Source organism: Oncorhynchus gorbuscha, linkage group LG02 (assembly GCF_021184085.1).
Source record: "Oncorhynchus gorbuscha isolate QuinsamMale2020 ecotype Even-year linkage group LG02, OgorEven_v1.0, whole genome shotgun sequence".
Taxonomy (NCBI): Eukaryota; Metazoa; Chordata; class Actinopteri; order Salmoniformes; family Salmonidae; genus Oncorhynchus; species Oncorhynchus gorbuscha.
In genome coordinates, this window is record NC_060174.1 from 111,617,699 (window position 1) to 111,645,217 (window position 27,519).

At 43.5% G+C, this 27,519-nt stretch overlaps 1 protein-coding gene across 1 annotated transcript in view; it reads right to left on the bottom strand.

Moving 5' to 3' along the window:
* Positions 1–27,519, bottom strand: part of LOC123990980 (short transient receptor potential channel 3-like) — an 87,751-nt gene that overhangs the window by 17,390 nt on the left and 42,842 nt on the right. Inside the window, exons 9-14 of the mRNA XM_046292056.1 lie at positions 20,148–20,228; positions 12,862–13,098; positions 12,587–12,739; positions 8,734–8,845; positions 6,491–6,686; positions 5,573–5,764 (exon numbers count right to left, since the gene is read on the bottom strand). Coding sequence (XP_046148012.1) covers positions 5,573–5,764; positions 6,491–6,686; positions 8,734–8,845; positions 12,587–12,739; positions 12,862–13,098; positions 20,148–20,228 — 971 coding nt within the window. The remainder of the gene's footprint in view (positions 1–5,572; positions 5,765–6,490; positions 6,687–8,733; positions 8,846–12,586; positions 12,740–12,861; positions 13,099–20,147; positions 20,229–27,519) is intronic.

Below are 27,519 nucleotides of genomic sequence, written 5' to 3' on the forward strand. Positions count from 1 at the left end.
TGGTTCATTACTAGAGACAGATACAGGACCAAGGTCTACCATGGTTCATTACTAGAGGCAGATACAGGACCAAGGTCTACCATGGTTCATTACTAGAGGCAGATACAGGACCAAGGTCTACCATAACTAGAGACAGATACAGGACCAAGGTCCACCGTGGTTCATTACTAGAGGCAGATACAGAACCAAGGTCCACCATGGTTCATAACTAGAGGCTGATACAGGACCAAGGTCTACCATGGTTCATTACTAGAGGCAGATACAGAACCAAGGTCCACCATGGTTCATAACTAGAGGCTGATACAGGACCAAGGTCTACCATGGTTCATTACTAGAGGCAGATACAGGACCAAGGTCTACCATGGTCCATTACTAGAGGCAGATACAGGACCAAGGTCTACCATGGTTCATTACTAGAGGCAGATACAGAACCAAGGTCCACCATGGTTCATAACTAGAGGCTGATACAGGACCAAGGTCTACCATAACTACAGGCAGATACAGATCCAAGGTCTACCATGGTTCATTACTAGAGGCAGATACAGGACCAAGGTCTACCATAACTAGAGGCTGATACAGGACCAAGTTCCACCATAACTAGAGGCAGATACAGATCCAAGGTCTACCATAACTAGAAGAGACAGATATAGGGCCAAGGTCTACCATGGTTCATTACTAGAGGCAGATACAGGACCAAGGTCTACCATAACTAGAGGCTGATGCAGGACCAAGGTCTACCATAACTAGAGGCTGATACAGGACCAAGGTCCACCATGACTAGAGGCTGATACAGAACCAAGGCCTACCATGGTTCATTACTAGAGGCAGATACAGATCCAAGGTCTACCATAACTAGAAGAGACAGATATAGGGCCAATGTCTACCATGGTTCATAACTACAGACAGATACAGGACCAAGGTCTACCATGGTTCATTACTAGAGGCTGATACAGGACCAAGGTCTACCATGGTTCGTTACTAGAGGCAGATACAGGACCAAGGTCCACCGTGGTTCATTACTAGAGGCAGATACAGAACTAAGGTCTACCATGGTTCATTACTAGAGACAGATACAGGACCAAGGTCTACCATAACTAGAGACAGATACAGGACCAAGGTCTACCATGGTTCGTTACTAGAGGCAGATACAGGACAAAGGTCCACCGTGGTTCATTGCTAGAGGCAGATACAGAACCAAGGTCTACCATGGTTCATTACTAGAGACAGATACAGGACCAAGGTCTACCATAACTAGAGACAGATACAGGACCAAGGTCTACCATGGTTCATAACTACAGGCAGATACAGGACCAAGGTCTACCATAACTAGAGACAGATACAGGGCCAAGGTCTACCATGGTTCATAACTACAGGCAGATACAGGACCAAGGTCTACCATAACTAGAGACAGATACAGGGCCAAGGTCTACCATGGTTCATAACTAGAGACAGATACAGGACCAAGGTCCACCATGGTTCATTACTAGAGGCAGATACAGGACCAAGGTCTACCATAACTACAGGCTGATACAGGACCAAGGTCTACCATAACTAGAGGCTGATACAGGACCAAGGTCTACCATGGTTCATTACTAGAGACAGATACAGGACCAAGGTCTAACATGGTTCATTACTAGAGACAGATACAGGACCAAGGTCTACCATGGTTCATTACTAGAGGCAGATACAGGACCAAGGTCTACCATGGTTCATTACTAGAGGCAGATACAGGACCAAGGTCTACCATAACTAGAGACAGATACAGATCCAAGGTCTACCATGGTTCATTACTAGAGGCAGATACAGGACCAAGGTCTACCATAACTAGAGACAGATACAGATCCAAGGTCTACCATGGTTCATTACTAGAGGCAGATACAGGACCAAGGTCTACCATAACTAGAGGCTGATACAGGACCAAGTTCCACCATAACTAGAGGCTGATACAGAACCAAGGTCTACCATGGTTCATTACTAGAGGCAGATACAGATCCAAGGTCTACCATAACTAGAGACAGATATAGGGCCAAGGTCTACCATGGTTCATAACTACAGACAGATACAGGACCAAGGTCTACCATGGTTCATAACTAGAGGCTGATACAGGACCAAGGTCTACCATGGTTCATTACTAGAGGCAGATACAGGGCCAAGGTCCACCGTGGTTCATTACTAGAGGCAGATACAGAACCAAGGTCTACCATGGTTCATTACTAGAGGCAGATACAGGACCAAGGTCTACCATAACTAGAGACAGATACAGGACCAAGGTCTACCATGGTTCATAACTACAGGCAGATACAGGACCAAGGTCTACCATAACTAGAGACAGATACAGGGCCAAGGTCTACCATGGTTCATAACTACAGGCAGATACAGGACCAAGGTCTACCATAACTAGAGACAGATACAGGGCCAAGGTCTACCATGGTTCATAACTAGAGACAGATACAGGACCAAGGTCTACCATAACTAGAGGCTGATGCAGGACCAAGGTCTACCATTACTAGAGGCTGATATAGGACCAAGGTCCACCATAACTAGAGGCTGATACAGAACCAAGGCCTACCATGGTTCATTACTAGAGGCAGATACAGATCCAAGGTCTACCATAACTAGAAGAGACAGATATAGGGCCAATGTCTACCATGGTTCATAACTACAGACAGATACAGGACCAAGGTCTACCATGGTTCATTACTAGAGGCTGATACAGGACCAAGGTCTACCATGGTTCGTTACTAGAGGCAGATACAGGACCAAGGTCCACCGTGGTTCATTACTAGAGGCAGATACAGAACCAAGGTCTACCATGGTTCATTACTAGAGACAGATACAGGACCAAGGTCTACCATAACTAGAGACAGATACAGGACCAAGGTCTACCATGGTTCGTTACTAGAGGCAGATACAGGACAAAGGTCCACCGTGGTTCATTGCTAGAGGCAGATACAGAACCAAGGTCTACCATGGTTCATTACTAGAGACAGATACAGGACCAAGGTCTACCATAACTAGAGACAGATACAGGACCAAGGTCTACCATGGTTCATAACTACAGGCAGATACAGGACCAAGGTCTACCATAACTAGAGACAGATACAGGGCCAAGGTCTACCATGGTTCATAACTACAGGCAGATACAGGACCAAGGTCTACCATAACTAGAGACAGATACAGGGCCAAGGTCTACCATGGTTCATAACTAGAGACAGATACAGGACCAAGGTCTACCATAACTAGAGGCTGATGCAGGACCAAGGTCTACCATAACTAGAGGCTGATACAGAACCAAGGTCTACCATGGTTCATTACTAGAGGCAGATACAGATCCAAGGTCTACCATAACTAGAGACAGATATAGGGCCAAGGTCTACCATGGTTCATAACTACAGACAGATACGGGACCAAGGTCTACCATGGTTCATTACTAGAGGCTGATACAGGACCAAGGTCTACCATGGTTCGTTACTAGAGGCAGATACAGGACCAAGGTCCACCGTGGTTCATTACTAGAGGCAGATACAGAACCAAGGTCTACCATGGTTCATTACTAGAGGCAGATACAGGACCAAGGTCTACCATAACTAGAGACAGATACAGGACCAAGGTCTACCATGGTTCATAACTACAGGCAGATACAGGACCAAGGTCTACCATAACTAGAGACAGATACAGGGCCAAGGTCTACCATGGTTCATAACTACAGGCAGATACAGGACCAAGGTCTACCATAACTAGAGACAGATACAGGGCCAAGGTCTACCATGGTTCATAACTAGAGACAGATACAGGACCAAGGTCTACCATAACTAGAGGCTGATGCAGGACCAAGGCCTACCATAACTAGAGGCTGATACAGGACCAAGGTCTACCATAACTAGAGGCTGATGCAGGACCAAGGTCTACCATAACTAGAGGCTGATACAGGACCAAGGTCTACCATAACTAGAGGCTGATACAGGACCAAGGTCCACCATAACTAGAGGCAGATACAGGACCAAGGTCTACCATGGTTCATAACTACAGGCAGATACAGGACCAAGGTCTACCATAACTAGAGACAGATACAGGGCCAAGGTCTACCATGGTTCATAACTACAGGCAGATACAGGACCAAGGTCTACCATAACTAGAGACAGATACAGGGCCAAGGTCTACCATGGTTCATAACTAGAGACAGATACAGGACCAAGGTCTACCATAACTAGAGGCTGATGCAGGACCAAGGTCTACCATAACTAGAGGCTGATACAGGACCAAGGTCCACCATAACTAGAGGCTGATACAGAACCAAGGCCTACCATGGTTCATTACTAGAGGCAGATACAGATCCAAGGTCTACCATAACTAGAGACAGATATAGGGCCAAGGTCTACCATGGTTCATAACTACAGACAGATACAGGACCAAGGTCTACCATGGTTCATTACTAGAGGCTGATACAGGACCAAGGTCTACCATGGTTCGTTACTAGAGGCAGATACAGGACCAAGGTCCACCGTGGTTCATTACTAGAGGCAGATACAGAACCAAGGTCTACCATGGTTCATTACTAGAGGCAGATACAGGACCAAGGTCTACCATAACTAGAGACAGATACAGGACCAAGGTCTACCGTGGTTCATAACTACAGGCAGATACAGGACCAAGGTCTACCATAACTAGAGACAGATACAGGGCCAAGGTCTACCATGGTTCATAACTACAGGCAGATACAGGACCAAGGTCTACCATAACTAGAGACAGATACAGGGCCAAGGTCTACCATGGTTCATAACTAGAGACAGATACAGGACCAAGGTCTACCATAACTAGAGGCTGATGCAGGACCAAGGCCTACCATAACTAGAGGCTGATACAGGACCAAGGTCTACCATAACTAGAGGCTGATGCAGGACCAAGGTCTACCATAACTAGAGGCTGATACAGGACCAAGGTCTACCATAACTAGAGGCTGATACAGGACCAAGGTCCACCATAACTAGAGGCAGATACAGGACCAAGGTCTACCATGGTTCATTACTAGAGGCTGATACAGGACCAAGGTCCACCATAACTAGAGGCTGATACAGGACCAAGGTCTACCATGGTTCATAACTACAGGCTGATACAGATCCAAGGTCCACCATAACTAGAGGCTGATACAGGACCCAGGTCTACCATGGTTCATAACTAGAGGCTGATACAGGACCAAGGTCCACCATTACTAGAGGCAGATACAGGACCAAGGTCTACCATGGTTCATAACTACAGGCAGATACAGGACCAAGGTCCACCATGGTTCATAACTAGAGGCTGATACAGGACCAAGGTCTACCATGGTTCATAACTACAGGCAGATACAGGACCAAGGTCTACCATGGTTCATAACTAGAGGCTGATACAGGACAAAGGTCTACCATGGTTCATAACTACAGGCAGATACAGGACCAAGATCTACCATAACTAGAGGCTGATACAGGACCAAGGTCTACCATGGTTCATAACTACAGACAGATACAGGACCAAGATCTACCATAACTAGAGGCTGATACAGTGGATGAACAGAGAGGTGTGTTTGTATGTGTACCTGGTTGAGCTGCGCCCCGTCAGGTGGCTGTGTGTGGCTGTGTAGCAGCAGCTCTCTAACAGCAGTGGCCAGGCCCAGCATTGCTTTAGGACTAGGAACCAGGTTAAATGGGACGGGCAGGGTCCTGCCTTCCTCAAAGTAGGAGAACCACAGCTTGGCACGGGCAAACTTCCACTCCACATCAGCATCATCCTGTAACCAGGTAGAGAGAGAAAGAGAGAAGGAAGGAGAGGGAGAGCGAGAAGGAAGGTAAGAGAATGAAAGAGAGAGCGAGAGGAGAGAACGGGGACAGAGAGAGAGAGAGAAGGAAGGAGAGAGAGAGAGAGCGAGAAGGAAGGAGAGAGAGAGAGAGCGAGAAGGAAGGAGAGAGAGAGAGAGAGAGAAGGAAGGAGAGAGAGAGAGAGCGAGAAGGAAGGTAAGAGAATGAAAGCGAAAACGAGAGGAGAGAACGGGGAGAGAGAGGGAGAGAGAAGAAGAGAGGACAGAGAGAGGGAGAGAAGAACAAGAGAGAGAGAAGAACAGAGAAGAAGGAAGGAGAGAGTATTAAACAGGTTTAGGAGAGTCTGACTGATGAGACCTTACAGGGCCTCGATCCTGTGTGTGTGTCAGGCCTGTATTTAAGTATGCGCATGTGTGTTTCACGTTTTATTTATCGTACTGGATACACATGGTATACATCGGCCAATGAAATGCTTACTTCCGGGTTCCTTCTCAACAATAAGACAATAACAAAAGATAAGAATATGAACACAAAGTAAATGTCTCAGTAGAATAGAATAAACATTTTAACATCAGTATAATACAGGAAGTCCAATGTTTACACGTTTTGGACAGGGGGATTGGGGGGCAAGTTCTTAAATGTTACAGTATTTACCAATCATATTAAGAGTCTGGTAGCATCAGTAGTGGGGTGTGTACCTCTATCTCCTGGAAAGAGCTGTTTATCATCGCGATCAGCATGTTGAGCAGAACGATCACCATGGTAACATTGTAAACACCATACAGCACATAGCCGATGTTCTCAATGAACTTGTGATCGTTGTTAATGACTACCGACTTCACCTCCGACAGGCCGAAGATCGCCCAAAACAGAGTCTTAAAGCTCTCCTCGAGACTGGAGGGAGGGAAGGGGGGAGGGGAAATAGAAGGGAGGATGGTGGAGTTATTTGAAGCACCACTGGAAATAAAATATCATTAGAATGAAAATAAAGCCCTATGTAATGGACTGGGTTGAAACCATCTGAGTTAGCCTGCTGAGCTAAAGGCTGCACGGAAGTTGTTACTGTGTGTGAATGTAATGCGTGATAAAGGACTCATTCTGCTTGGCCCCCAGGTAGTAGGACTGTGTGTGTGTGAATGTTTTACGTGGTAAAGGCATCGTTCTGCTTGGCCGCCAGGTAGTAGGACTGTGTGTGTGTGTGAATGTTTTACGTGGTAAAGGCATCGTTCTGCTTGGCCCCCAGGTAGTAGGACTGTGTGTGTGTGAATGTTTTACGTGGTAAAGGCATCATTCTGCTTGGCCGCCAGGTAGTAGGACTGTGTGTGTGTGTGAATGTTTTACGTGGTAAAGGCATCGTTCTGCTTGGCCCCCAGGTAGTAGGACTGTGTGTGTGTGAATGTTTTACGTGGTAAAGGCATCATTCTGCTTGGCCCCCAGGTAGTAGGACTGTGTGTGTGTGAATGTTTTACGTAGTAAAGGCATCGTTCTGCTTGGCCCCCAGGTAGTAGGACTGTGTGTGTGTGAATATTTTACGTAGTAAAGGCATCGTTCTGCTTGGCCCCCAGGTAGTAGGACTGTGTGTGTGTGAATGTTTTACGTAGTAAAGGCATCGTTCTGCTTGGCCCCCAGGTAGTAGGACTGTGTGTGTGTGAATGTTTTACGTAGTAAAGGCATCGTTCTGCTTGGCCCCCAGGTAGTAGGACTGTGTGTGTGTGAATGTTTTACGTGGTAAAGGCATCGTTCTGCTTGGCCCCCAGGTAGTAGGACTGTGTGTGTGTGAATGTTTTACGTAGTAAAGGCATCGTTCTGCTTGGCCCCCAGGTAGTAGGACTGTGTGTGTGTGAATGTTTTACGTAGTAAAGGCATCGTTCTGCTTGGCCCCCAGGTAGTAGGACTGTGCGTGTGTGAATGTTTTACGTAGTAAAGGCATCGTTCTGCTTGGCCCCCAGGTAGTAGGACTGTGTGTGTGTGAATGTTTTACGTAGTAAAGGACTCATTCTGCTTGGCCCCCAGGTAGTAGGACTGTGTGTGTGTGAATGTTTTACGTAGTAAAGGCATCGTTCTGCTTGGCCCCCAGGTAGTAGGACTGTGTGTGTGTGAATGTTTTACGTAGTAAAGGCATCGTTCTGCTTGGCCCCCAGGTAGTAGGACTGTGTGTGTGTGAATGTTTTACGTAGTAAAGGCATCGTTCTGCTTGGCCCCCAGGTAGTAGGACTGTGTGTGTGTGAATGTTTTACGTAGTAAAGGCATCGTTCTGCTTGGCCCCCAGGTAGTAGGACTGTGTGTGTGTGAATGTTTTACGTAGTAAAGGCATCGTTCTGCTTGGCCCCCAGGTAGTAGGACTGTGTGTGTGTGAATGTTTTACGTAGTAAAGGCATCGTTCTGCTTGGCCCCCAGGTAGTAGGACTGTGTGTGTGTGAATGTTTTACGTAGTAAAGGCATCGTTCTGCTTGGCCCCCAGGTAGTAGGACTGTGTGTGTGTGAATGTTTTACGTAGTAAAGGCATCGTTCTGCTTGGCCCCCAGGTAGTAGGACTGTGTGTGTGTGAATGTTTTACGTGGTAAAGGCATCGTTCTGCTTGGCCCCCAGGTAGTAGGACTGTGCGTGTGTGAATGTTTTACGTAGTAAAGGCATCGTTCTGCTTGGCCCCCAGGTAGTAGGACTGTGCGTGTGTGAATGTTTTACGTAGTAAAGGCATCGTTCTGCTTGGCCCCCAGGTAGTAGGACTGTGCGTGTGTGAATGTTTTACGTAGTAAAGGCATCGTTCTGCTTGGCCCCCAGGTAGTAGGACTGTGTGTGTGTGAATGTTTTACGTAGTAAAGGACTCATTCTGCTTGGCCCCCAGGTAGTAGGACTGTGTGTGTGTGAATGTTTTACGTAGTAAAGGCATCGTTCTGCTTGGCCCCCAGGTAGTAGGACTGTGTGTGTGTGAATGTTTTACGTAGTAAAGGCATCGTTCTGCTTGGCCCCCAGGTAGTAGGAGTAGAGGTTGAACATTCCGATCATAAACGCCAGGAACACCAGGATAAAGATTACCATGAACTTCAAGATGTCTGCAACACACACACACACACACACACACACACACACACACACACACACACACACACACACACACACACACACACACACACACACACACACACACACACACACACACACACACACACACACACACACACACACACACACACACACACACACACACACATGGGAGGGGTGAGAAAGTGATATAATCAGGTATATTAACAGAGTGGTTACTGTTGGGTTTGGGTTATGAGATTATCAGGTAGAGTAACAGAGAGGTTATTGTGGTGTTGGGGTTATATATGAGATAATCAGGTAGGGTATCAGAGAGTTTATTGTGGTTTTATCAGGTAGAGTAACAGAGAGGTTATTGTGGTGTTGGGGTTATATATGAGATAATCAGGTAGGGTATCAGAGAGTTTATTGTGGTTTTATCAGGTAGAGTAACAGAGAGGTTATTGTGGTGTTGGGGTTATATATGAGATAATCAGGTTGAGTATCAGAGAGGTTATTATGGTGTTATCAGGTAGAGTAACAGATAGGTTATTGTGGTATTGGGGTTATATATGAGATAATCCGGTCGAGTATCAGAGAGGTTATTGTGGTGTTATCAGGTAGAGTAACTGAGAGGTTATTGTGGTATTGGGGTTATATATGAGATAATCAGGTAGAGTAACAGAGAGGTTATTGTGGTTTTATCAGGTAGAGTAACAGATAGGTTATTGTGGTATTGGGGTTATATATGAGATAATCAGGTAATAGAGAGGTTATTGTGGTATTGGGGTTATATATGAGATAATCAGGTAGAGTATCAGAGAGGTTATTGTGGTGTTATCAGGTAGAGTAACCGAGAGATTATTGTGGTGTTGGAGTTATATATGAGATAATCAGGTAGAGTAACAGATAGGTTATTGTGGTATTGGGGTTATATATGAGATAATCCGGTCGAGTATCAGAGAGGTTATTGTGGTGTTGGGGTTATATATGAGATAATCAGGTAGAGTAACAGAGAGGTTATTGTGGTATTGGGGTTATATATGAGATAATCAGGTAGAGTAACAGAGAGGTTATTGTGGTATTGGGGTTATATATGAGATAATCAGGTAGAGTAACAGAGAGGTTATTGTGGTATTGGGGTTATATATGAGATAATCCAGTAGAGTAACAGATAGGTTATTGTGGTGTTGGGGTTATATATGAGATAATCAGGTAGAGTAACAGAGAGGTTATTGTGGTGTTGGGGTTATATATGAGATAATCAGGTAGAGTAACAGAGAGGTTATTGTGGTTTTATCAGGTAGAGTAACAGAGAGGTTATTGTGGTGTTGGGCTTATATATGAGATAATCAGGTAGAGTAACAGAGAGGTTATTGTGGTGTTGGGGTTATATATGAGATAATCAGGTAGAGTAACTGAGAGGTTATTGTGGTTTTATCAGGTAGAGTAACAGAGAGGTTATTGTGGTGTTGGGGTTATATATGAGATAATCAGGTAGAGTCTCAGAGAGGTTATTGTGGTTTTACCAGGTAGAGTAACAGAGAGGTTATTGTGGTGTTGGGGTTATATATGAGATAATCCAGTAGAGTAACAGATAGGTTATTGTGGTGTTGGGGTTATATATGAGATAATCAGGTAGAGTAACAGAGAGGTTATTGTGGTGTTGGGGTTATATATGAGATAATCAGGTAGAGTAACAGAGAGGTTATTGTGGTTTTATCAGGTAGAGTAACAGAGAGGTTATTGTGGTGTTGGGCTTATATATGAGATAATCAGGTAGAGTAACAGAGAGGTTATTGTGGTGTTGGGGTTATATATGAGATAATCAGGTAGAGTAACAGAGAGGTTATTGTGGTGTTGGGGTTATATATGAGATAATCAGGTAGAGTAACAGAGAGGTTATTGTGGTGTTGGGGTTATATATGAGATAATCAGGTAGAGTAACAGAGAGGTTATTGTGGTGTTGGGGTTATATATGAGATAATCAGGTAGAGTAACAGAGAGGTTATTGTGGTGTTGGGGTTATATATGAGATAATCCAGTAGAGTAACTGAGAGGTTATTGTGGTGTTGGGGTTATATATGAGATAATCCAGTAGAGTAACTGAGAGGTTATTGTGGTTTTATCAGGTAGAGTAACAGAGAGGTTATTGTGGTGTTGGGGTTATATATGAGATAATCAGGTAGAGTCTCAGAGAGGTTATTGTGGTTTTACCAGGTAGAGTAACAGAGAGGTTATTGTGGTGTTGGGGTTATATATGAGATAATCCAGTAGAGTAACTGAGAGGTTATTGTGGTGTTTGGGTTATATATGAGATAATCAGGTAGAGTATCAGAGAGGTTATTGTGGTTTTATCAGGTAGAGTAACAGAGAGGTTATTGTGGTGTTGGGGTTATATATGAGATAATCAGGTAGAGTCTCAGAGAGGTTATTGTGGTTTTACCAGGTAGAGTAACAGAGAGGTTATTGTGGTGTTGGGGTTATATATGAGATAATCAGGTAGAGTATCAGAGAGGTTATTGTGGCGTTGGGGTTATATATGAGATAATCAGGTAGAGTAACAGAGAGGTTATTGTGGAGTTGGGGTTATATATGAGATAATCAGGTAGAGTATCAGAGAGGTTATTGTGGTGTTGGGGTTATATATGAGATAATCAGGTAGAGTAACAGAAGTTATTGTGGTGTTGGGGTTATATATGAGATAATCAGGTAGAGTATCAGAGAGGTTATTGTGGTGTTGGGGTTATATATGAGATAATCAGGTAGAGTAACAGAAGTTATTGTGGTGTTGGGGTTATATATGAGATAATCAGGTAGAGTAACAGAAGTTATTGTGGTGTTGGGGTTATATATGAGATAATCCGGTCTGAATGTTAATACAGTAGGCAAATAATTAGTAGTAAATAACTTTGCCATCATTATGATGTCGGCAATTTTACTTTAGACAGATGGCAATGTTGTTATTAGCTATCAAGGTTTGTCAAAAGTACTTAGCAATGCTTAAGTTAGCTAGCTAAAATCCGGTGCTCTCCCATCAGTCTTGGCTAAATAGTTAACGCTAAACTACGTCTAAAGACATTTTGTCGACATCACAATGATGACAAGGTTTTCCTACTAATGATTTGCCTCCTTTAGAAATGTTATTGTTTTTTCAAGCCACTACAATGCACTTTAGACTAATTCTTTATCAACTCCAATTGAGAAGGCATTGAGTTGAACATTTTGTCTGGAGTCAGTCTTCAAAACAATATTGTGACGAAACATGCAACCCATTAACCTACCAGGTCTTACAGTCTCACGTCAGAATTAGACGTTCATCCATGTTTCTCAAATTTCATTTTTTTTCCAAGAATAACACTTAGAAGTGTTTAAGGCTAAGTTTAGGCATTAAATCTGCATTTTTAATGTTGGAGTTCAGTTCAGGCATTAACTCAAAAGTCTTAAGGTTAGGCATTAACTCTGATTGGTTGGTTAAGGTAAGAGAAGGTTTGGGATAGGCTTAAAACAAAAATACCAAAAACAACTTTATATCACTGGACTCAAACTTGCAAACTTCGAAATAAGAGGCAGATGCTTACGCCCATCCGCAATCCCTGTCCACAACACCCTAGCAAAACCGAAAACCTTGAAGGGAACACCGCTCACTGTTGCCTCTAGCAGCCGTTTTCCACGTCATCTCCCGACATCCTTAGACATGGATGGACGTCAAATATTGACTTGTGTCACTGGGGACCTGCCTGCATAAATAGCAGTTAGTTAGGTGTGTGTACCTTTAACAGTGCGTCCCAGTGATATCTGCAGCGGTCCGAAGCTTTCATTGGCTGGCAGGATGTAGGCGATGCGGCTGAAACTGAGCACCACGGCAACCGCATACAGGCCCTCAGATATCAGCTGGGGGTCAGAGGGCAACCAGGAGAGACGAGCTGGGGGGGATTGATTGATTGGTTGGTTGGTTGGTTGGTTGGTTGGTTGGTTGATTGATTAAGTGAATGATTGACTCAAGTCCAAGCTCTGTATGTGTGTGGTGTGGTGTGTGTATACTCACCCAGTGTGTAGTAGTGTACGTGTGGTGGAAGGGTGATGTTGTCCAGGGTAGAGAGGTGGGTGTAGTGTGTGTGGACGTATAGCTGGGCTGAGTGGGTGTGGTTATAGGCAGAGAAGCGGGAACTGAAGGACGCCAGGAAGATGGCCAACATTCCGAAGTCCAGGAAGTTCCATGGTTCTAAGAGGTATTCTCCCGCTCCCTGGGACCAGATCTCCTTTACCTCTGCCCAAATCATACCTGAGAGAGGGAGTTAGTAGTTCATAGATGCTCCTTTCACCCCAGTTCAGATCATTCTGCTGGACTTACTTTACATTTAGTTGTGTTACAGCCTGAATTCAATTTAGATTAAATAGATTACAGTACACCATAATGACAAAGTGAAAACATGTTTTTAGAAATGTTTGCTAATTTATTGAAAATTAAATGAAGAAATGTGTCATTTAAGTATTCACACCCCCGAGTCAATAGATGTTAGAATCACCTTTGCCAGCAATTACAGCTGTAAATCTTTCTGGTAAGTCTTTAAGAGCTTTTCACACCTGGATTGTACAATATTTGCAGATATTTATTTGTAAAATTCTTCAAGCTCTGTCAAGTTGGTTGTTGATCATTGCTAGACAGCCATTTTCAAGTCTTGCCATAGATTTTCAAGACAATTTAAGTCAACTGTAACTAGGTCACTCAGGAGCATTCAATGTCATCTTGGTAAGCAACTCATATATATTTGGCCTTGTGTTTTAGGTTATTGTCCTGCTGAAAGGTGAATTGTCCTCCCAGTGACTGTTGGAAAGCAGACTGAAACAAGTTTACCTGTAGGATTTTGCCTGTGCTTAGCTCTATTCTGTTTTTTTTATCCCCAAAAACTCCCTAGTCCTTGCCTATGACAAGCATACCCCTAACATGATGCAGCCACCACCATGCTTGAAAATATGAAGAGTGGTACTCAGTGATGTTGGATTTGACCCAAACAGGTAATTTCTTTACCACATTTTTTGCAGTTTTACTTTCGTGCCTTTTTGCAAACAGGATGCATATTTTGGAATAGTTTTATTCTGTACGAGTTTCCTTCTTTTCACTTTGACATTTCAGTTAGTATTGTGTAGTAATGGTAGACTTCCGGTCAGGCGATGTAAGAAGACGTGTTTGAGAAAGGTACCCAATTAAACATTTATTTTTAAGTTTTTACACTCCGCTGTCAGTTTTTATGTTGATGTATCAGTTTGTTATATTCTTTTGATCACTTTTTTTGGTAGCTTGAGCAAGACCAGCCCAAAGACAACTGCTACAACCAACACACCGAACCAACTACTGTAAATGGCTGCCAGCCCTGTTGCAGAGTTGGAGGCCTTGTATATGACCACGCTTGTAGCTGAGGTAGTTAAACAAATAAGTAGCCTAAAAGAGGATATGGCTTGTCTCCTCAGCACTTGGCTTGCACCTCTCCAAACTTCTATTGACGCCTTTTGCGAAACAGTCAACACGTTTGGGCGATGCTTCACTACACTAGCAGGTTTCTCCATTGACAACACCGAGCGGATTGCTGAGCTGTATCTCATATGGAAACAGCCAACACAGCTCTACTTTCCAAGGTAGATTCGCTGGTGAATTATGCCAGAAGGGAAAACATCCGATTGTTGGCGTCAAGGAGAGAATTAAGACTGGAGTCAACCCTGTGAAATTTGTCTCCAACATGCTGGTGGAAGTGATGGGTAAAGGTGTCTTTGACGAGCCGTCAGAGCTCGACCAAGTGCACAGATCCCTCTCCCCTAAATCCAACTCAGGGGAGCAACCTAGGTTAATCATAGCCCGCTTTCATTATTACCAAGACAAGGAATGTGCAATGTGCTGGGCAAGGTAACATGAACCAAAATTCTGTGGCCAAGATATATGATTCTACCTGGACCTGAGTGCCAACCTTGTGAAGAAATGAGTTGAATTCAAGGACATCAAAACCGGTCTCAACAAGAAGGGGATCAAGTTTCAGCTCCGACACCCTCCCCGTCTTCTATGCGCATAGAGTAAAGTTGATCGAGGAAGGCTAGCAGTCAGGCTGGAGGAATATACGGCTGGCTAATTTGCTAGCTGACAACGGACTGATTTTCATGACATCGACTTGGATATTACTTTTCACATGAAAGCAATGTTGTTTTATCTTCTCATTCCAGGAGCACAGACTTATTTTTTTGTTATATTTGACTGAGACTAATACATCACACTCAAGCGGGAGCTGGCTGGAGACACTTGACTGTTGACTATCTAGCTAGCTACATTTATTTTGAGATGTGTTTCTACATGGCTCAACTCCTATATATATATATAAATGTTTCACTTCAGTTTATTTTAGTAAATAATTTCTTAACACTTTTAAAAACTGCGTTGTTGGTTAAGGGCTTGTAGGTACGCATTTCACGGTGCATGTGACAAATAACAATTGATTTGATTGTTACACATTCTACTTCAACAGTATGTTGCCTAATGTTTGTTTTTTTGTCAGTGGTCTTATACAGGGTTTTCATCTCTATTCCAGTTTTCTTTTGATGACAATTCAGATATTGGGGTGGGAGTTGGAGTCAGCTATTAGGTTTGCAAGCTGGAACGTCAGGCAAATGAACGGCCCAGTTAAACAGGATAGTGTTTTTGCTCATCTTAATTTAAAACCAGATATAGCATTCTAACATGAAACACAGCTGTGTAAGGCAGATCATGGTAGACTCCGTAAAGCTTGGGGATGACAAATATTCCATTCAAAATGTAATGCTAAGGCAAAATAACAGAACAGGGGAACAGCAATGCTTAATCATAGGAACGTACAATTTACAGCTGCTGACATCATCTCGGATACACAGGGGTGTTTTGTTATGGTGTCAGGTTCTCTTTCACACCTCTGTAAAGGTTTATGCTCCCAATTGGGATGATGTTGATTTTATTAACAAATGTATTTCTTTGCTGCCCAATCTCAACTCACACTATATCATTTTTGAAGTTGACTTGAATTGTGTGATCAACCCAGTCTTCCACATTCAAACTCTAGATCATTATCTGCCTCTAAAATGTTCAGAGCTTTGTCTGCATTAATGAGCCAGGCAGGATGTGTAGATCCATGGAGATTCCTTTTTTCCCAGTAACAAAAATGTTCTTTCTTTTCACATGTGTACCACTCCTATTCCAGAATATACTACTTTTTTTGTAGATAAAGCTATTCTCCCCACTGTTAAGAAAGTATAATTCTCTGCCACTGTTGTTAGTGACAATGTTCCTCTGTCACTCAACCTCTCATTGAACTTTACAGATCGCCCCCCATGGAGACTTAACTCATCTTTACTTTCAAACAATTCATTCTGCACCGTTCTATCGAATGCAAATTATGTCATTATTGAGACAAATAAAACAGATTCTCTCCATCTACACTTTGGGAAACACTTGAAGTTGTTCTTAAAGGCTAAATCATTTCCTATTTCTCTCTAATAATTTAATTAATTTTATTGTATATTTATTTTTTATTTATTTTACCTTATTTAACCATGTAGGCTAATTGAGAACAAGTTCTCATTTGCAACTGCCACGTGGCCAAGATAAAGCAAAGCAGTGTGACACAAATAACAACAAACAAACATGCAGTCAATAATATAATACAAGAAGTCTATATACAGTATGTGCAAATGCGGTAGGATAAGAGAGGTAAAGCAATACATAGGCCATAGTTTCGAAATAATTACAATTTAGCAATTTAAACAATGGAGGGATAGATGTGCAGAAGATGAATGTGCAAGTAGAGATACTGGGGTGCAAAATAGAAAGAAGAAAAATACATTTAAAAAACAGTATGGGGATGAGGTAGTTGGATGAGCTATTTACAGATGGGCTATGTACAGCTGCTCTGACAGATGGTAAATATAATAATATAATAATATAATAATAATAATAATAATAATATAATAATAATAATATAATAATATATAATAATAATAATAATAAAGATGGTGCTTAAAGTTAGTGAGGGAGATATGAGTCTCCGGTGTCAGTGATTTTTGCAATTCTTTCCTGTCATTGGCAGCAGAGAACTGGAAGGAAAGGCGACCAAATGAGGAATAGCTTTGGGGGTGACCAGTGAAATATACCTGCTGGAGCGCGTGCTATGGGTGGGTGCTGCTATGGTGACCAGTGAGCTGAGATAAGGCGGGGCTTTACCTAGCAAAGACTTATAGATGACCTGGAGCCAGTGGGTTTGACAACGAATATGAAGCGAGGGCCAGCCAACGAGAGCATACAGGTCGCAGCGGTGGGTAGTATATGTGGCTTTGGTGACAAAACGGATGGCACTGTGATAGTTTGCTGAGTAGAGTGTTGGAGGCTATTTTGTAAATGACATCGCCGAAGTGGAGGATCGACAGGATAGTCAGTTTTACGAGGGTATGTTTGGCAGCATGAGTGAAGGATGCTTTGTTGCGATATAGGAAGCCCTTTAATTTTGGATTGGAGATGCTTAATGTGAGTCTGGAAGGAGAGTTTACAGTCTAACCAGACACCTAGAGATTTGTAGTTGTCCACATATTCTAAGTCAGAACTGTCCAGAGTAGTGATGCTAGACGGGCGGACAGGTGCGGACAGCGATCGGTTGAAGAGCATGCATTTAGTTTTACTTGCATTTAAGAGCGGTTGGAGGCCACGGAAGGAGAGTTGTATGGCATTGAAGCTCGTCTGGAGGTTAGTTAACACTGTGTCATAGAGACTGCCAGAGGACCGGACAACAGGCCCCTGATTTGATACACTGAACTCTATCAGAGAAGTAGTTGGTGAACCAGGCGAGGCAGTCATTTGAGAAACCAAGGCTGTTGAATCTGCCGATAAGAATGTGGTGATTGACAGAGTCGAAAGCCTTGGCCAGGTCGATGAATACAGCTGCACAGTATTGTCTCTTATCGATGGTGGCTATGATATCGTTAAGGACCTTGAGCGTGGCTGAGGTGCACCCATGACCAGCTCGGAAACCAGATTGTATAGTGGAGAAGGTACGATGTGATTCAAAATGGTCAGTAATCTGTTTGTTAACTTGGCTTTCGAAGACCTTAGAGATGCATGGTAGGATAGATATTGGTCTGTAGCAGTTTGGGTCTAGAGTGTCTCCCACTTTGAATAAGGGGATGACCGCAGCAGCTTTCTAATCTTTGGGGATCTCAGATGATACGAAAGAGAACAGGCTAGTAATAGGGATAGCAACAAATTTGGCTGATAGTTTTAGAAAGAGAGGGTCCAGATTGTCTAGCCCTGCTGATTTGTAGGGGTCCAGATTTTGCAGCTCTTTCAGAACATCAGCAATCTGGATTTGGGTGAAGGAGAAATGGGGGAGGCGTTCGCACGTTACTGTGGGGAGGTGCACGGCTGTTCACCAGGGTAGGGGTATACACGTGGAAAGCATGGGCAGCCGTAGAAAAATGCTTTTTGAAATTCTCAATTATCGCGGATTTATCGGTGGTGACAGTGTTTCCTAGCCTCAGTGCAGTAGGCAGCTGGGAGGAGGGAGGTGCTCTTATTCTCCATTGACTTTACAGTGGCCCAGAACTTTATGGTGTTTGTGCTGCAGGATGCAAAATTTGTGTTAGGAAAGCCAAGGCTGCCTGTGTATATTGATTCCTAACTTCCCTGAAAGTTGCATATCGCGGGGGCTATTTGAATGTAAAATGCCACAGGATGTTTTTGTGCTGGTCAACGGCAGTCAGGTCTGGAGTGAATCACGGGCTATATCTGTTCCTGGTTCTACATTTTTTGAGTGGGGCATGCTTATTTAAGATTGTGAGAAAGCACTTCTAAAGAATAACCAGGCATCTTCTACTGACGGCATGAGGTCAATACCTGGGCCAGGTCGATTAGAAAGGCCTGCTCGCTGAAGTGTTTTAGGGAGCGTTTGACAGTGATGAGGGGTGGTCGTTTGACCACAGACCCATTACGGACGCAAGCAATGCGGCAGTGATCTCTGAGATCCTGGTTGAAGACAGCAGAGGTGTATTTGTAGGGCAGGTTGGTTAGGATGATATCTATGAGGGTGCCTGTGTTTACGGATTTGGGGTTGTTCCGGGTAGGTTCATTGATAATTTGTGTGAGGTTGAGGGCATCAATCTTAGATTGTAGGATGGCCGTGGTGTTAAGCATGTCCCAGTTTAGGTCACCTAACAGCCCGAGCTCTGAAGATAGATGGGGGGCAATCAATTCACATATGGAGTCCAGGGCACAGCTGGAGGCAGAAGGTGGTCTATAGCAAGCGGCAACGGTGAGAGACTTGTTTAATAAACAATGAAAAATGAAACAACATTCTGGGATTAGGACAACAGTACTACACCTCTCCATCACCAGAAATGTATAAATAAAGGCTTAGTCTTCAAACGTGGCTTTTCCTTCCTGTTGGCCCGCAGAAGGCTTTTATTGGATTGGGAATCTATCTAACCTCTCTTTGGCTCCAAGATATGATGCTGTTCCTAAAATGAGAAGATATTAAGTATACTATCTGAGCGTCAAGCAACTCATTTGATTCCAACAGGGACACGATAATATCCTATTTTGAACAGCTCCAAACACGTCCTTCAGATTAGTACTCTTGGCCCCACCCCCACCAATTAAGATTATTGCTATATAGGCCTATAAAATCACCTAATCATCTGAAATTGTTAGGCTATTATGTTTTCGCTTGTTTTGAAGTAGCGTTGTATCATTTTGTTTTCTGACATGTAACTCAATGACTTCCCTTTCTTTTTAAATGTGTTTGGAGGGGGGTCGAAGGGGGCCAAAAAGGGAAGAATGTGTCTACATTTTATCTTTCATTCAGTGTGAACAAAAATATTATACAAATATTTGGAGTAACTACACTGTTGTTTATCCAGCCTCAGTTCTCTTTTATTACAGCCATTGGCTGAAATCCTTGAGAGGTTTTCTTCCTCTCCTGCAACTGAGTTGCCACCTGTAACAAAGGGGTTGAATCCTTATTGACTGGAGACATTTCAGATTTTCATTTTTTATAAATTAGTTTAAAAAATGTAAAAGCATAATTTCACTTTGACATGATGGCGTATTGTGACACAAAATCTACATTTAATATTTTTTTATTTAGGCTGTAACGACGAAATGTGGAAAGAGTCAATGGATGAGATTACTTTCTGAAGGCACTGTACTTATAGCAGGGAGAGAGATGGAGCGAAGGATAGAGGGAGCGAAGGATAGAGGGAGCGAAGGATAGAGGGAGGGAGTTAGTAGCCAGGAAATTATGTTATAGCAGCAGGATATGATGTCAGACTGACCAATGACCCAGGATATGATGAGAATCTCCATCCAGGTGAAGGGGGTGGTGGTCATACGGTACAGCATGGTGGGGTCTTCCTCTGGAAAGGAGGAGGAGATGAAGAACAATTAAAGTTGCAAGCAGCAATGCTGGGATTCAAGCTGTGGGCCCACCATTCCACCATCAGGTGTAATTGGACACATCGCCCTAGAATGGGGTCAGTCTGTTATATCTGGTGTAAATCTCCTGCCTTATCTGGTGTGCTGTGTGAATTTAAATATGCTTCCTCTAATTCTCTCTCTCCTGGAAGAACTGAGCACTAGGACCTGGCCTGATGACTCCTGGCTGTCACAAATCCATCTGGTCGTGTGGCTGCTTCAGTTTCAACCCTGTTCACTGGATGTGTTACCTTGTCCCGGACATGCTGTTTTTGACTTTCTCTCTCTCACTCTCTCTCTCTCACTCACGCACCTGCACCTGCTGTCTCAACCTCTGAATGCTCGGCTTTGAAAAGCAAACTGACATTTACTCCCGAGGTGCTGATCTGTTGCACCCTCTACAACCACTGTGATTATTATTTGCTGGTCATCTATGAACGTTTGAACATCTTGAATAAGAATCTGGCCTTAATGGACATGTACTGTTATAATCTCCACCCGGCACAGCCAGAAGAGGACTGGCCACCCCTCAGAGCCTGGTTCCTCTCTAGGTTTCTTCCTAGGTTCTTTTTCCTAGCTACCGTGCTTCTACACAAAATCAAATCAAATGTATTTGTCACATACACTTGGTTAGCAGATGTTAATGCGAGTGTAGCGAAATGCTTGTGCTTCTAGTTCCGACAATGCAGTAATAACCAACAAGTAATCTAGCTAACAATTCCAAAACTACTACCTTATAGACACAAGTGTAAGGGGATAAAGAATATGTACATAAAGATATATGAGTGAGTGATGGTACAGAGCGGCATACCAGTAGATGGTATTGAGTGCAGTATATACATATGAGATGAGTATGTAAACAAAGTGGCATAGTTAAAGTGGCTAGTGATACATGTATTACATAAAGATGCAGTAGATGATATAGAGTACAGTATATACGTATGCATATGAGATGAATGATGTAGGGTATGTAAACATTATATTAGGTAGCATTGTTTAAAGTGGCTAGTGATATATTTTACATTTCCCATCAATTCCCATTATTAAAGTGGCTGGAGTTGAGTCAGTGTGTTGGCAGCAGCCACTCAATGTTAGTGGTGGCTGTTTAACAGGCTGATGGCCTTGAGATAGAAGCTGTTTTTCAGTCTCTCGGTCCCAGCTTTGATGCACCTGTACTGACCTCGCCTTCTGGATGATAGCGGGGTGAACAGGCAGTGGCTCGGGTGGTTGTTGTGCTTGATGATCTTAATGGCCTTCCTGTGCCATCGGGTGGTGTAGGTGTCCTGGAGGGCAGGTAGTTTGCCCCCGGTGATGCGTTGTGCAGACCTCACTACCCTCTGGAGAGCCTTACGGTTGTGGGCGGAGCAGTTGCCGTACCAGGCGGTGATACAGCCCGCCAGGATGCTCTCGATTGTGAATCTGTAGAAATTTGTGAGGTTATTTTCCTGACACCACACTCTGAGGGCCCTCACCTCCTCCCTGAAGGCTGTCTCGTCGTTGTTGGTAATCAAGCCTACCACTGTTGTGTCATCCGCAAACTTGATGATTGAGTTGGAGGCGTGCGTGGCCACGCAGTCGTGGGTGAACAGGGAGTACAGGAGAGGGCTCAGAACGCACCCTTGTGGTGCCCCAGTGTTGAGGATCAGCGGGGTGGAGATGTTGTTGCCTACCCTCACCACCTGGGGGCGGCCCGTCAGGAAGTCCAGTACCCAGTTGCACAGGGCGGGGTCGAGACCCGGGGTCTCAAGCTTGATGACGAGCTTGGAGGGTACTATGGTGTTAAATGCCAAGCTGTAGTCGATGAACAGCATTCTCACATAGGTATTCATCTTGTCCAGATGGGTTAGGGCAGTGTGGTTGAGATTGCATCGTCTGTGGACCTATTTGGGCGGTTAGCAAATTGGAGTGGGTCTTGGGTGTCAGGTAGGGTGGAGGTGATATGGTCCTTGACTAGTCTCTCAAAGCACTTCATGATGACGGAAGTGAGTGCTACGGGGTGGTAGTCGTTTAGCTCAGTTACCTTAGCTTTCTTGGTAACAGGAACAATGGTGGCCCTCTTGAAGCATGTGGGAACAACAGACTGGGATAGGGATTGATTGAATATGTCCATAAACACACCAGCCAGCTGGTCTGCGCATGCTCTGAGGGCGCGGCTGGGGATGCCGTCTGGGCCTGCAGCCTTGCGAGGGTTAACACGTTTAAATGTTTTCCTCATGTCGGCTGCAGTGAAGGAGAGTCCGCATGTTTTGGTTGCGGGCCGTGTCAGTGGCACTGTATTGTCCTCAAAGCGGGCAAAAAAGTTATTTAGTCTGCCTGGGAGCAAGACATCCTGGTCCGTGACTGGGCTGGGTTTCTTTTTGTAATCCGTGATTGACTGTAGACCCTGCCATATACCTCTTGTGTCTGGGGATAAGAGTAGGTGGATAGGGGAATGGGGCTTAGGGTAGGGAGTAATGGTTGGAGATGTGCGTAGGCTGATGGACCTGCAAAGCTTATGTTTATGTGTGTGTGTGTGTCAGAGCCAAGATTATATGGAATAGTAAGGCTTTCCTGTTTGGACTCATCCAAAACATCTGTCATATTTTCTTTGAAGTGAGACACCTTCAGTCATTCATAACACATCCATGAGGTCTGTATATCCACGATGCTGTACTTACTATGTAGCCAGACACCTTCAGTCATTCATAACACATCCATAAAGGCTTAATGATGTAAACACATGTATTACCACTTAGGGAACGTTCACTAACAGCTAAAATAAAAATAAAACATTAATGACGTGTTTAAACCACATTTTTGTGTCCCTAGTGGCACATACTCATCAAAAGGTGTCTGACTGGACAGAGATGCTTGGGGAAATGATCACAACGGGGGACCAGTGTGTGTTTCAGGGTGGAGGGGGTGTATCTGAGCACCATCAGCTTGGACTTGACATTGGTTAATCAAACCTTCCATTCTTGCTGCGTTTTGCATTCCTTCTCAAACAACTGTGTATGCATTCGCACATCATGTCTTCTCTTGGGTTGGGCTTGGGAATTCTACTTTGTCTCTATACTGACGCTTAGCTTGTTTGATTGCCTTGCTGAGGGAATAGTTACACTGTTTGTATTCGGTCATGTTTCCGGTCACCTTGCCCTGATTAAAAGCAGTGGTTTGTGCTTTCAGTTTCACGTGAATGCTGCCATCAATCCACGGTTTCTGGTTTGGGAATGTTTTAATCGTTGCTTTGGGAACGACATCTTCAACCCACGTTCTAATGAACTCGCTCACCGAATCAGCGTATTCGTCAATGCTGTTGTTTGGCGCAATACGAAACATATCCCAGTCCACGTGATGGAAGCAGTCTTGGCGTGTGGAATCAGATTGGTCGGACCAATGTTGAACAGACCTCAGCGCGGGTGCTTCTTGTTTTAGTTTCTGTCTGTACGCAGGGAGCAACATTGCATTGCTTGCTGTTTGGGGTTTTAGGCTGGGTTTCTGTACAGCACTTTGAGATATCAGCTGATGTAAAAAGGGCTTAATAAAAACATTTGATTTGATCTAATCCTTACCATACTTGGCCAAACATCAGAACTCAACATCAAACAAATCATGCAATATGCCTTTGACATGTTATTTTCCGCTGGGCTGATCGGCCCCAAATGTTTAAATGAAACATTTTCCATTGGTCGATCTGAATGTACTTACATATGTCGAGTCTTGGCAGTGTTTGGAACCAGGTTTTGTTACAATACAAAAATATCTGTGTCTGATTTATGTATTCTGATTTACGACAGAATAATAATGAACCCAAACAAATAGAATAGATTTCACCAGCTTCGCTGCTGATCCCCTAATAATGGTAATAATTACAGCCACAAGCTGTGTTGCCGGGGTTTACGCTAGGTACTGTTATTCATTGTTGGTAAATGTTGAAGTGAGCTGAGCAGTTGCAATAAGATGGCAAGAGTTAGTGGTACCTGAAGAGGGGCATTAGGAGTATTGATAATGTTTCGCATGCAAACATTTCACATAGTCAAACACACCAACATTATATTACAGTATTCCAATGCTAGGATTATTTGGCTGAAATATGGCACAATTCCACAATTGAAATCAATTAGCATCAGTTTCATTGAGGGACTTTTATTTTGAAGGCAAACCGCAAAATTAACTATTATGGCTGACTAGTGGTTATTGTGGTTAGCATCACATAGGTCAGTTCTGTTTAACAACAGTCTCTTTTAACCCACTGTGAATGTTGTGTAATCTGAACCTTAGTGAAAACTGTACCCTCGTTTCTAATCTTCAATTCAATTAGCGCCCTATGCCCACATGAAGTTTGGTGTTCTGTTACAAATACATTTAAAACAGACTGTAAGCCTGAGCAACGTGAAGTAACGTTAGGCAGCTAACGTTACTACCTATGTAGAAACTGATGAGGGGAAGCGGGAGTAGACGTGACACAATCACGTGTCTATGAACCAGAATTATGCTGTTAGCACTGAGGCGGTGTGCCCTAGTAGGAAGTCCACTGTTAGCACTGAGGCGGTGTGCCCTAGTAGGAAGTCCACTGTTAGCACTGAGGCGGTGTGCCCTAGTAGGAAGTCCACTGTTAGCACTGAGGCGGTGTGCCCTAGTAGGAAGTCCACTGTTAGCACTGAGGCGGTGTGCCCTAGTAGGAAGTCCACTGTTAGCACTGAGGCGGTGTGCCCTAGTAGGAAGTCCACTGTTAGCACTGAGGCGGTGTGCCTAGTAGAAAGTCTACTGTTAGCACTGAGGCGGTGTGCCCTAGTAAGAAGACCACTGTTACACTGAGGCGGTGTGCCCTAGTAGGAAGTCCACTGTTAGCACTGAGGCGGTGTGCCCTAGTAGGAAGACCACTGTTAGCACTGAGGCGGTGTGCCCTAGTAGGAAGTCCACTGTTAGCACTGAGGCGGTGTGCCCTAGTAGGAAGTCCACTGTTAGCACTGAGGCGGTGTGCCCTAGTAGGAAGTCCACTGTTAGCACTGAGGCGGTGTGCCCTAGTAGGAAGTCCACTGTTAGCACTGAGGCGGTGTGCCCTAGTAGGAAGTCCACTGTTAGCACTGAGGCGGTGTGCCCTAGTAGGAAGTACACTGTTAGCACTGAGGCGGTGTGCCCTAGTAGGAAGTCCACTGTGTGCAGCTCAACCTGCACTAACATAAAAAACATGAACATATCTACTTCTGCTAAGCTTCCCAGTAAAGCAATGAAAACAAACAAACATTTCAGAAGTGCTCAAAATAGCCTAAGCTAACATATGTAGCTTAAGAAACAAGGTTCATGAAATGAATAACTTAATAGTGCCAGATGACATTCATATTCTGACTCTCTCTGATACTCACTTAGACAATAGCTTTGATGATACATTGGTAGCAATACAAGGTTATAACATCTACAGAAAAGACAGAAATGCCAATGGTGGAGGTGTTGCTGTTTATATTCAGAACCACATTCCTATAAAGCTTAGAGACGATCTAATGTTAAACATTGTTGAAGTGTAACAGCTTTCTTCCTGGGAAGGAGAGGAGGACCAAAACGCAGCGTTGTTGAAGTTCATGGTTCTTTAATAAGAGACACTTAACATGAACAAACGTGGCAAAACCGAAACAGCCCTATCTGGTGCAGAAAACACAAAGACAGGGAACAACCACCCACAAATCCCAACACAAAACAGGCTACCTAAATATGGTTCCCAATCAGAGACAATGACTAACACCTGCCTCTGATTGAGAACCATATCAGGCCAAACATAGAAATATACAAACTAGACACACAACATAGAATGCCCACCCAGCTCACGTCCTGACCAACACTAAAACAAGGAAAACACAAAAGAACTATGGTCAGAACGTGACATGAAGTAATATGGCTACAGGTTCATCTGTCTCACCTAAAGCCCATTCTGGTGTGAAGCTGCTATAGACCACCAAGTGCTAACAGTCAGTATCTGGATAATATATGTGAAATGCTTGATAATGTTTGTGATATCAACAGAGAGGTATATTTTCTGGGTGATTGAAATATTAACTGGCTTTCATCAAGCTGCCCACTCAAGGAAAATCTTCAAACTGTAACCAGTGCCTGCAACCCGGTTCAGGTTATCAGTCAACCTACCAGGGTAGTTACAAACAGCAGAGGAATGAAATCAACATGAATCTTTACTAACGCTGCAGAAATTTGCTTTAAAGCAGTAGTCAGATCCATTGGATGTAGTGATCACAATATAGTAGCCATATCTAGGAAAACCAACGTACCAAAGGCTGGGCCTAATATAGCGTATGAGAGGTCATACAATACGTTTTTGTAGTGATTCCTATGTTGTTGATGTAAATAATATTTGTTGGTTCGTGGTGTGTAATGAGGAGCAATCAGATGTTACACTTATGAAATTGCTTATCCCAGTTACTAATAAGCATGAACCCATTTAGAATATTACTAAAAACTGTTAAATACCTGTGGATTGATGAGGAATTGAAAAATTGTATGGTTGAGACGGATGAGGCAAAAGGAATGGCAAAAAAGTCTGACTGCACAACCAATTGGCATCGGTACTGCAAATTGAGAAATCATGTTACTAAACTGAATAAAAAGAAGAAACTATACTATGAAACAAAGATTGATAGTAAAAAACATTGGAGCACCTTCAAAAAGCAAGCAGCTCCATCATTCATTGAAACAGATGGATCATTCATTACAAAACCGACTGATATTGCCAACTACATTAAGGTTTTTTTCGTTGGCAAGATTAGAAAACGTAGGCATGACATGCCAGAAAAAACGCTAACACCACACATTATATCTAACCAAATTATGAAAGACAAGCATTGTAATTTTGAATTCTGTAAAGTGAGTGTGGAAGAGGTGAAAAAAATAATTGTTGTCTATCAACAATGACAAGGCACCGGGGTCTGACAACTTGGATGGAAAATGACTGAGGATAATAGCGGACGATATTGCCACTTCTCTTTGCCATATCTTTAATTTAAGCCTACTAGAAAGTGTGTGCCCTCTGGCCTGGAGGGAAGCTAAAGTCATTCCGCTACCTGAGAATAGTAAAGCCCCCTTTACTGGCTCAAATAGCCGACCAGTCAACTTGTTACCAACCCTTAGTAAACATCTGGGAAAAAATTGTGTTTGACCAGATACAATGCTATTTTACAGTAAACAAATTGACAATAGATTTTCAGCACGCTTATAGGGAAGGACATTCAACAAGCACTGCACTTACAC